Genomic DNA, 11,848 nt, shown 5'->3' on the forward strand with positions numbered 1-11,848 from the left:
CCACCTTCAGAATTTGAAAGAGAGTATTCCAGACAACATAGTCAAAAGCTTTCTCTAAGTCTAAAATGCTAGAAGTGTAGGTTTGCCTTTCCTTAATCTTTCTTCTAAGATAAGTCGTAGAGTCAGTATTGCCTCACGTGTTCCAACATTTTTACGGAATCCAAACTGATGTTCCCCGAGGTCGGCTTCTATCAGTTTTTCCATTCGTTTGTAAAGAATTCGTGTTAGTATTTTGCAGCCGTGGCTTATTAAACTGATAGTTCGGTAATTTTCACATCTGTCGACACCTGCTTTCTTTGGCATTGGGATTATTATATTCTTCTTGAAGTCTGAGGGTATTTCGCCTGTCTCATACATCTTGCTCCCCAGATGGTAGAGTTTTGTCAGGACTGGCTCTCCCAACGCTGTCAGTAATTCTAATGGAATGTTGTCTACTCCGGGGGGCTTGTTTCGTTTTAGGTCTTTAAGTGCTCTGTCAAACTCTTCACGCAGTATCATATCTCCCATTTCATCTTCATATACATCCTCATCCATTTCCATAATATTGTCCTCAAGTACATCGCCCTTGTATAGACCCTCTATATACTCCTTCCATCTTTCTGCATTCCCTTCTTTGCTTAGAACTGGTTTTCCATCTGAGCTCTTAATATTCATGCAAGTGGTTCTCTTTTCTCCAAAGGTCTCTTTAATTTTCCGTAGGCAGTATCTATCTTACCCCTAGTGAGATAAGCCTCTACATCCTTACATTTGTCCTCTAGCCATCCCTGCTTAGCCATTTTGCACTTCCTGTCGATCTCATTTTTGAGGCGTTTGTATTCCTTTTTGCCTGCATTTTTATATTTTCTCCTTTTATCAATTAAATTCAATATTTCTTGTGTTACCCAAGGGTTTCAACTAGCCCTCGTCCTTTTACCTATTTGATCCTCTGCTGCCTTCACTATTTCATCCCTCAAAGCTATCCATTCTTCTTCTTCAGAATATTGGCTACATAAAACACACACGGGCGTAACCGGTATCACTTCATTCTCCAAAGGTAACTGTGTGGTACAGGTTCACGGCATACTTTATCGTAGGGCTGTATTTCTTCGAGAAGATGAGTCCTGCGGGTCCTGATAGGTCTACCGTGAATGGTAAACCCTATGAGAGTCTTTTACGCACCAACGACATTCTAATCCATCAAGAACGTGGATTTATGGAAAGGATCATTTTTATTCAAGATGGGGCACATTCAGCGAAGCGGAGGCATTTCGGCAATGGTAGAATTATCGGCCGTCATTTCCCTACAGCCTGGCTATCCAGATGACATCTTAATCCGTGCGAATTCTGGCTGTGGGGTTGTCTGAAAGATGTGTTCACTGATCCAATTACGAACGTAGCTCAATTGAAGGTAAGCGTTGCCCAACGCATCCTGTATGTGACCCCTATCCCTACCCCCTCCCCAACCACCATCCCCCGGACACGGCGATATAATGTGGAATATGCTGTTTCTCGCTATCAACTTGAGGCAGAAAACGGTTGACAGTATATTTAAAATGTCTTGCTCCAGTTTCACGACAGAACCGATGTCATTTTGGTTTTTATGCGTTTTTGGCCCCAGAAAAATAAAAAACCAATGTCATTTTCCTTTGTATGCAGTTTTTAGCTTCAGGACATCTAAAAACCGACTTTTCCCATCCGATGTGTTACGAACTTGCTCTGGTGTGTGGGCCTACATTGCTAAGAGTGCCACAAGTGTTGAATGCCGATCTTGAACAGCCATGTGCATTGAACAGTACGGACGACGTTATGTCCAACTACTGTCGCATTTCGTTTCATATGTCATTTGCCACCAACTCCATTTACTTTAAATCGATTGTGGCGTCAAAATTTTCGTTAATCCTTTTTATTTTTATTTTCCAATACGTTACCCCGTGCGTCACTAATATGCCGCACAAGTCCAATTCTGAGCAGTGGTTCTCTTTCTACAGTGTTGTGAAATTGAAACTTTAATAGTGGACACGCTGTTTAGGAGGGAATAAGGAGCTTTAATAGCAGGGTATGCAGATACACGTACCAATATTATTCTTAAGACTACGTCCTATATTTTAAATTACTTAAATAACAGAAGTTATTGAATACATTTAAGTCAGCAGTCCCAGAAGAATAGATAATTGTTTACGTTCTTGTAAAGAGCTTTTTCAGCATCGTGCGATCGTACATTGAGACAATCACGTTTGCTGTATCTGCTTTTGGCTAGATTCTCTGTTGTCGTTTGAGTGACACGGAATAAGCTCGAGTAAATTAGTGGTGTAGACTGGTGCCAAAATCGACAGACCTGTTCAACATTCCTTATTCGTTTCAGATGTATCGTGTCGACATTCAAACACGCTATCTCTTCTGTAAACGATCCGACCTTTCTAGCTCCTATCTCCAGTTTCTCTCCCCTTAGTATCTGACGTATGAGAGATGCGAGCTCAATGTAGCCTCTCAAAACTGCCAAAGGGTTACATTCGGCAGTCGGTGATACCTTTATCGTTTGATACGTTTTCTGTTGCCTTTCCTCTGCTCACTGTCACCGTCTGAATTCCTCTGTTTTATTACATCCGTAAAATAAAGCGCTTGGAACATGTTTTCTGCGACTCTTTTGACAGAGTGTGAGATTTCGCCGGCTTCTTTCATAGTCGAATTTACGATATGGAATATGTCCTAAATATTCTTTATGCTTGATTGTATCATTTCCCCATTCCCCATGATGTTGGGACCTGGTGATATGTCGTCCTCCCGCTAAGCGGACTTGCTACTGGTTGCTGCTGAACATTTTCTCCAGTTCGGCCCGTAACTGTTCCCAGCTATTGAGCTCCTCTTCATTGTTGTCGAACCACTGGCTGGCTGAGCTCAGCAAATAAAAGTACATACTTACCACACATGTCATAAGACCTGTTATATATGGCGTTTCGGTCGTATATTTTAAGCCGTTGCGTGCAGTCCTGAACAGATACGGAATACACTCCCTTCTCTGTTCCATCTTCTCCTCTTTCCTTTCTCTCTTATCTGCGTCCATTTCTTCCTGTTTCTTTTCTCCTCTATCCATCTGCCTTTTTCTCCTCTATACGTCTCCTCTTCCCCTTCTGATTCCATCTCCTCCTCACCCTCTCTTCGTTCATCTCCTCCTATCAGTTCTCTCTCTCCTCCTTCTTCCTATTCACCTTCTCCACCTCTCCCTGTCCATCTACTTCTTTCCCTCTCGCTTCTACTTCCTCCTCTCTTCCATCTCTTCCTCTTTCCTTTCTCTGTCCATACATCTGTCTCCTCTCTCTTGTCTCAGTCCATCTCCTCTTCCTTTTCTCTGTCCATCCTTTCTCCTCCTCTCTTTGCACATTTACTCCACTCCTTCTCGCTGCCCAATTCTTCCTACGCTCTGTCTCTCCATCTGGTCCTCATCACTTTCACCATCTCGTCATCATCCCACTATCTACCTATACCTCTCTGTCTCTATATCCTCCTCTCCCATCAGAGCCTATCTCCTCCATCCTACTTTTTGTCTATCAAATATCTCTTCCCCTAATCTAAATATCCACGGGTGTACTGCCGATCTACAGTGTCCAACGGGCACAATATTTCGGCGATCATACATGTCGCCATCATCAGGTGAACTGACGGACTGAGCTCCTGTGAACGTGCCCGCACGGAGATCCGTACGCTATGGCTGCTCAGATGGAACTGGGTTCGGTCGCGGCGGCGGCCGATTTAATTACCCTCCGCCTGCGACGTGCTCCCTCCGCTGTCAGCGCCCCGCGCCACGGTCGCGCAGTGGAACAGATTGCGACGGCGTCTGATATGACGTCGGAGTGATGGCTCTGTCCGCTGTGGTCGTCACAACTGTACGTTTAATCGATTTACTCTTGATTAACCCAATCGCTGTTTCCCAAGCCTTGCTATGGTTATAGCCACAGTCACGGTTTATGAGGTCGTCATTGGTGGCCTCTCTAACAACGCTGTCCCAGTATCTCGACGTCTGTACGAGAATCCTCGTGCGTTCATACTCCATAGCGTGATTATGCGACAAACAATGTTCAGCGACCGCCGACTTGCTCGATACATCAGTCGAGTGTGCCTCTGGTGTTCACGGCATCGATCCTCGACGGTACGCATCATCTGACCAATATACGACTTGCCACATTGACATGGAATCAGGTACACGCCGGCCTACCTCAAACCGAGGTCATCTTTGGCGCTCCCCACCAGTGCACGAAATGAAAGCCGATGAAGTCAAATATCACCAGTAAAGAGAGGGCGGCCATTCGTGATCTGAGGCAGCGCTCTGAAATTGTTGTCTTACCGGTTGACAAAGGCAATGCTACAGTTGTTGTCTCCCTTAAGGACTACACTGATGAGATGCAGAACCTGCTAAATGACGATTCCTACCGGAAGATCAGCGTTGACCCTACAAAGAAGATGGAGAACAAGACGAGGTAGCTTCTCAAGGATGCAGATTTACCGGAGTGTGACGCTAAGAAATTGTTACCCAAGGTCCGGTACCGCCTAGACTATATGGTCTCCCGAAGGTTCACAAAGAATGGGTACCATTACGCCCCATTGTCAGCAACATCAGGGCACCTACATATTTGTTGGCCAAATACCTGACGCGAGTATTAAGTCCTTATGTGGGTAAATGCACTCATCACATCCATAATTCCGTGGATTTATTTAAACGCCTTGACAACTTCAGATTTGATGAGTCAGATATCATGGCGAGTTTTGACGTCGTTTCCTTGTTTACGAGGGTACCCCTGCGACAGTCACTAGAATTGATTAGTCACAAGTTTGACGAGAAGACCACTGAACTTTTTAGGCATGTCTTGGCATCCACGTACTTTCTTTTTAATGGAGCATACTACGAACCAGCGGAAGGAGTCGCCATGGGTAGCCCACTCTCACCGGTGGTAGAGAATTTGTACATGGAGAACTTCGAGGAGGAAGCCCTGTCATCACCCGAATGGAAACCTACCTGCTTTTTCCGTGACGTGGACAACACGTTCGTCATCTGGCCACATGGTATGGATTAACTCCTTGACTTCCTTACACATAAACTCCATACACCCCAACATCAAATTCACTATGGAACTGAAACGGAGGGTAAATTACCTTTCCTTGACGTCTTGGTCAAGAGAAGGGCTGACGGCACCCCAGGTCATGGGGTGTATCGGAAGACAACGCACACTGATCTGTATTTTCACGCAGACAGCTGCCACCACCCTTCACAGAGGAATGGGTACTTAAACCTCTAGTACATAGGGCGCGCACTATCTCTGACGCAGAGAGTCTACCCCCAGGAATTGTAACATCTGAGAACTGTATTTCGAAGAAAAAATGGGTACTCAGAGTGGCAGATTCAACGTGCGCTCCGCCCAACCACTACAGCACAACATGTGGGGATGGGTGAAATCACCAGGGAGGAGGTAGGCACTGCGTTTATTCCATATACAGGTGCACTCTCGGGGAAAATCGCCCGCATTTTGAAGAAACACTGGGTCGGAGCTGTGTCCTCCGAATAAAACTCGTGCACTGGTCGGGAGCGCCAAAGATGACCTCGGTTTGAGGAAGGCCGGCGTGTTCCTGATTCCGTGTCAATGTGGTAAGTCGTATATTGGTCAGACGATGCGTACCGTCGAGACGCCGTCGCAATCTGTTCCACCGCGCGACCGTGGTGCGGGGCGCAGACAGCGTAGGGAGTGCGTCGCAGGCACTATAACCCTGGGTTCGGTGTGTGGTGTGGGGCGGCGGTGGGGTGAGTGGACTGCTGTAGCGTGTTGTGGGGTTGTGTACCACTGTGGACTACAGCGGGGACGAAGCTTGTCCGCCGTTTCTAGATCCCCAGTTCTATACAACACAATACAATAAATAAGAAAGTCATTCGTGATGCAGAAGTATCCTTGTGTCTCAGTATTTGTAACGTCATACCTCCTGATCAATGTGTTGTATAACAATAATGTTTTGCTCGTATATTCTTTCAGGGGTATATACGAATATTGTGTGTGAAATGTGTCGGGAGTAGCTTTATGTGCAAAGAAGTAATGAATTCAAATGTCATGCTTCACGCTGCAGTTACTGTGCATGCACAGCGAAAATGTACTGAGTGTTTCACCTTTTTCTCTTTCATCATTTTGTTCAGATTGTGACACGAAAGTTTCGGAAGGATTTGCCATTATGTGTAAAGTTTGATGGAAGTCTCAATGCGCTCTTGATCTCAAATAATGGGTGCATGAGGGTATGAGTCTTAGCGCATTTGAGGCAAAACTGCTTCCCCTCCCTTCCACCCCACCCCATTTGTATGTAGGTGGTTGTTACTTCCACAGCGATTCTCTGCATACAGTAAGTGACACATGTAACAAGTTTGGTGGAAATCGGTCTTACCATCCTCTTCATTCTTCTTTTTAATGTTTTCAATATATTCCTTCTCTCACCGATTCTCTGCAGAACCTCCTCATTCCTTACTTTCGTAACACCACATATTATATGTTTCGATTCTCTTCTTTGCCGGTGTTCCAGAAGTCCATGTTTCACTAACACACAATGCTGTACTTCAAACGCACATTCTGAAATAAAGGCCCATCTTTGACACTAGTAGACTTTTTTCCCAAATATCCTCTCTTTGCCACTACTAGTCTGCTTTGGATGTGCCCCTTCAGCCTTCCGTCATGGATACTATGCTAGTTCGGTAGCAGCATTGTCCGCAGCTCGTGGTTGTGCGGTAGCGTTCTCGCTTCCCACGCCCGGGTTCCTGGGTTCGATTCCCGGCGGGGTCAGGGATTTTCTCTGCTTCGTGATGACTGGTTGTTGTGTGCTGTCCTTAGGTTAGTTAGGTTTAGGTAGTTTTAAGTTCTAGGGGACTGATGCCCATAGATGTTAAGTCCCATAGCGCTCAGAGCCATTTGAGCCATTTTTTTTGGTAGCAGCATTCCTTAACTTCATCTACTTTATGATCACCAATCCTGAGGTTAAGTTTCACTCTGATCTCATTTCGGCAACTTCTAATTCCTTTCGTCTTTCTTCAATTTACTCCAAGCCCTTATTCTGTAGTCATTAGACTCCTCATTCCATTCATCCAATCATGTAATTCTTCTTCAATTTCATTGAGGATAATAATATCATCAGCGAATCTTATCATTGATATCCTTTCGCCTGAACTTTAATTCCACTCTTGAACTTTGCTTGTATTTCTAACATTGCTTCTTCGATATATATAAGAGTAGGGACGAAAGTCTAGATCACTCTCTTACTGATTTTTAATGCGAGAAATTCATTCTTGGTTTTCCAATGTTATTCTTCCCTCTTCCCTCTTGTACGTATAGTATTTTACTCGTCTTTCCTCAGAATTTCGAACATATTCCGCCATGCTACAGTTTCGAACGCTTTTTCCAAGTTGACATATCCAATGAACGAGTCTTGGTTTTTCTTTAGTCTTGCATACATTATCAATAGCAACATGAGAACTACCTCTCTAGTGCCTTTACGTCTCCTAAAGCCAAACTGATCTTCTATCAGATACCCAATGTTCTTTTCCATTCATCTGTATATTATTCTTGTCAGCAACTTGGATTCATAAGCTGTTAAGCTGACCGTGCTATGATTCTCGTACTTGTCGCCCCTTGCTATCGTCGGAATTGTGTAGATAATATTCTTCCTAAATTCAGTGGGTATGTCGCTAGACTCGTACATTCTACACACCAACGTCACTATTCGCTCTGTGGCAACTTACCCAATGATTTTAGAAATTCCGATGGAATATTATCAGTTCCTTCGCTTTATTTGATTTTAAGTCTTCCAGGCCTCATTTAAATTCTGATCGTAATACTGGATCTCGTATCTTTGTTATATCGATTCCTGTTTCCTCTTCTATCACGTCTACAGACAAATGTTCCCCCTCATTGAGGCTTCCAATGTACTCTTTCCACCTATCCGCTCTCTCCTCTACATTTAACAGTGGAATTCTCGTTGCACTCTTAATGTTACCAGCCTTGCTTTTAATTTCACCGAAGGTTTTTTGGCTTTGCTATACGTGTTTTATTCCTTCCGACAATCATTTCCTTTTCGATATCTTCACACTTTTTTATGTAGCCATTCCGCCCCCCTTTCCCTGCACTTCCTGTTTATTTCATTTCTAAGTGAACTGTATTTCTATGTTCCTGAATTTCTCTGAACATCTTTCCACTTCCTTCTTTCATCAATCAGCTGAAGTATTTCTTCTGTTACCCGTGCTTTCCTCGCAATTACCATCCTTTCTTTCGAACTTCTATGATTGCGCTTTTCATAGATATCCATTCCTCTTCAACTGAATAAACTACTGACCTTTTCGTTATCGCAGTACCTATTGCATCAAAGAACTTCAAGCGTATCTCTTCAGGCATGTCAGGCATCGCCCAAGACATAACCGATGCACAGAAACAACTAGAATTATTAAAAGAGCAGACAGCAAAATAGGATTAGAAATTTCATTTGAAAAAAACAAAATTTATGACTGACATCAAAGATGCACCATTTGATTTCAAAATTGGTAATAACTACATCTCTTTAGTAAAAGAATTTCAATATTTAGGTGAATGTATTGCAGAAAATTGTAATGAAAAGAAATCTGTCAGATCAAGAGTCCAGAAAATGGAGACGGCGTTTCAGTTATCAAAATACGTTTACAACAAAAAAGAGTCTCTCGTGGAACTGCAAAATGCGACATTACACAACAGTAATTAAACCCAAAGCTCTCGACGCATCTGAGACACCAAATCTTCAACACACAACACTAAAAGGGGAATTGGAAGTAAAAGAACGCAAAATAATGTGGAAAATCTTAGGACCAAGAACTAAAGATTGTGTGCATTATCCAAAACCCTATGCAGAAATGTATAAAAATATCTCCGAAATAACAGACACAATGCGCATGAGAAAAATCCAATTCATGGGGTATTTAGAAAGAATGGACTCAAACATGTTAACGCACAAAAACCATACTGTTTAAAGAACAAAACTACAAGACTCAACTGGTCAAACAGACGAAAAAGGACCTGTGAGAATTAGGGGCTCCCAATCTATATGACAGAAATGAAATCAGAAAAGTCACAAGCACACGGGTTTTGAGGAAGAAGACAGAAAAACTAACCGACATACGCGGTCTACGCAACGAAAGCGAGCTCCTTCGTTGCGTATGAAGGAATACTAGGCAAAAAGGAAGGTCAACACATGTTGATTATGCGTGGTCCTAAGTGATCCATCCGCGAAGAAGGGTGTTACAAAACGGTACGGCCAGACTTTCAGGAAACATTCCTCACACACACTTTCCATGTTAGAGTTCATTTTATTACTTATCTTCAAATCACATTAATCATGGAATGGAAACACACAGCAACAGAACGTACCAGCGTGACTTCAAACACTGTGTTACAGGAAATGTTCAAAATGTCTTCCGTTAGCGAGGATACATGCATCCACCCTCCGTCGCATGGAATCCCTGATGCGCTGATGCAACCCTGGAGAATGGCGTATTGTATCACAGCCGTCCACAATACGAGCACGAAGAGTCTCTACATTTAGTACCGGGGTTGCGTAGACAAGAGCTTTCAAATGCCCCCATAAATGAAAGTCAAGAGGGTTGCGGTCAGGAGAGCTTGGAGGCCATGGAATTGGTCCGCCTCTACCGATCCATCGGTCACCGAATCTGTTGTTGAGAAGCGTACGAACACTTCGACTGAAATGTGCAGGAGCTCCATCGTGCATGAACCACATGTTGTGTCGTACTTGTAAAGGCACATGTTCTAGCAGCACAGGTAGAGTATCCCGTATGAAATCATGATTTCATGCTCCATTGAGCGTAGGTGGAAGAACACGGGACCCAATCAAGACATCACCAACAATGCCTGCCCAAACGTTCACAGAAAATCTGTGTTGATGACGTGATTGCACAATTGCGTGCGGATTCTCGTGAGCCCACACATGTGGATTGTGAAAATTTACAATTTGATCACGCTGGAATGACGAAATTAAAATGAGCTCTAGCATAGAAATTAGGCGTTTCCAGACACATGTCCATATAACATCTTTTCTTTGTTTGTGTGTGAGGAATGTTTCCTGAAAGTTTGCCCTTACCTTTTTGTAACACCCTGTATATATTTGATGTTTTCTTTCTTTTTCTATATCTTTTGTTAGCGTTCTACCGGATGCATACAAAGTTTGGAACTGAATACTGCGATGTAATTTTTACATTTCCCACTTATCAGGTATTGACTATTTATTGTACCCATTCCATGTAATTTTACAAGTTTTTCGAAGTTTTGTGAGTTTCTCTCTGCTTGTTTCACAATTAAATTAAATTCAGATAGTTGAATGATTTCTACTAGATATTTGAATTTGGATTATCAGTTTTTGTGTAACTGTTCTTTCGTTGTGGGTGCATGGGGTTATGATCATCGTGACCAAACACCCATCTTGTACCTCCGCAGAATGTCGCCCGCAGCAAAACAGCGTGTCGTCTGCACCCACACACCTTCCATCCTCTCTCCCCGAACAGTTAATTACTAAACTAACTTCTGCCTTGTCTTCTGCGCAGGTGAGCACCCGGCGGCGATGCAGCGCGACAAGAACTCCGCCGGCGGCGTGCAGCCCCCGCAGGGCCTCCGGCGTGTCGTGGGGCAGGCTCTGCTGTTGGGGGCGCTGGCGACCGCCCTCGCCGCTCCTGCTCTGCCGTGAGGCGGCTGCGGTGCCTGGGGGCGGCGGATAGGCCCACCGAAGGACGCCAACACCTGTCCGTCATCGTGACGGCAGTACGAAGACGTACTGCTTTGCCCGCACCCCGCGGGCGGAACCGAGAGTGGAATAGGCCGGTGTTTCGACCAAAGGTGCTCTCACTTTCATCCTATCGTCAACACCCTTCGTACTCTCAGCGGATATTTTCCGACAGCAGAATGCTGGCGCATCTGTAGGTCAGCTGCCGTAAACGTGAAACTGTCCGGTACCTGCGGAGCTTGCTGTTTTTGTTCCTTACGTCGTTCGGTGACGATAAGTCGAATGCAACGAAAATTTTTAGATACCGGTATCGTAACAGAATACCGCCTCCGGGACTAGAGGAGCCAACGTGCAGTATTTAAAAATATTCTGCGGTGATACTCTATCAGCCGACGTTGTATTTTATTATGGCTTCCGATGCCATACGATGTTCAAGCCTACGTAACGTTTCGGCATTGCAGTTGCAACTGTAACTTATCGTAGTTACCTTTGCTAATGTCTCGAACGTGTAGCTTAATACTTATTCATACAGGAGTCGTGTCAATTTTTTTGCAAAGCTGGAGGCACTCCCTGCTGTGGCTACGAGATGCCACCATTGAACAGTATCAAAGACGTGATTTTATGATGGACGAAATCGATCAATAAGCTATATTCTGAACTGAAGGACTGTTTAACGGATCGCTACTGACGGGCTTAAGCATACGAAATTCACGACAAGAGAGGTGAAACTGCATTTCTCATCAACAAAGTTTCTCCATTATTTGGAATATTTACCGACTTCTCTTTATTAAAGGAGTAACCTCAAACATCGAACATCCCATTTCCTATATGCAGTTTTTCTTCGCTCATGACATTTCACTGAAAATGTACATCTTTCCATTAGAGAATCAGAACAAAGAATCCCCATATCTTACTGAGTGAGTAAAACAAGAGAACTAATCATTTACTACGTACATCAAAAAAATATTCTCTCAGTATCATTAACCACAGAGAAATATTAAGAATCCCCTGATTAGTTTTACAGTACTTTATTTCTTTCCGAAAGAATCGCGTTTCAAAAGTTAAATCGATTTTACATCCACTCGTAAATTTTGCT

At 43.8% G+C, this 11,848-nt stretch overlaps 1 protein-coding gene across 1 annotated transcript in view; it reads left to right on the forward strand.

Annotated features, from left to right (window-relative positions):
- The window catches only part of LOC124712174 (junctional adhesion molecule B-like), a 689,600-nt gene extending 678,884 nt beyond the window's left edge, over window positions 1–10,716 (forward strand). Inside the window, exon 6 of the mRNA XM_047242468.1 lies at window positions 10,577–10,716. Coding sequence (XP_047098424.1) covers window positions 10,577–10,716 — 140 coding nt within the window. The remainder of the gene's footprint in view (window positions 1–10,576) is intronic.
- The last annotated feature ends 1,132 nt before the right edge of the window (window positions 10,717–11,848 follow it).

The sequence above is a fragment of the Schistocerca piceifrons genome, chromosome 8 (genome assembly GCF_021461385.2).
Source record: "Schistocerca piceifrons isolate TAMUIC-IGC-003096 chromosome 8, iqSchPice1.1, whole genome shotgun sequence".
NCBI lineage: Eukaryota > Metazoa > Arthropoda > Insecta > Orthoptera > Acrididae > Schistocerca > Schistocerca piceifrons.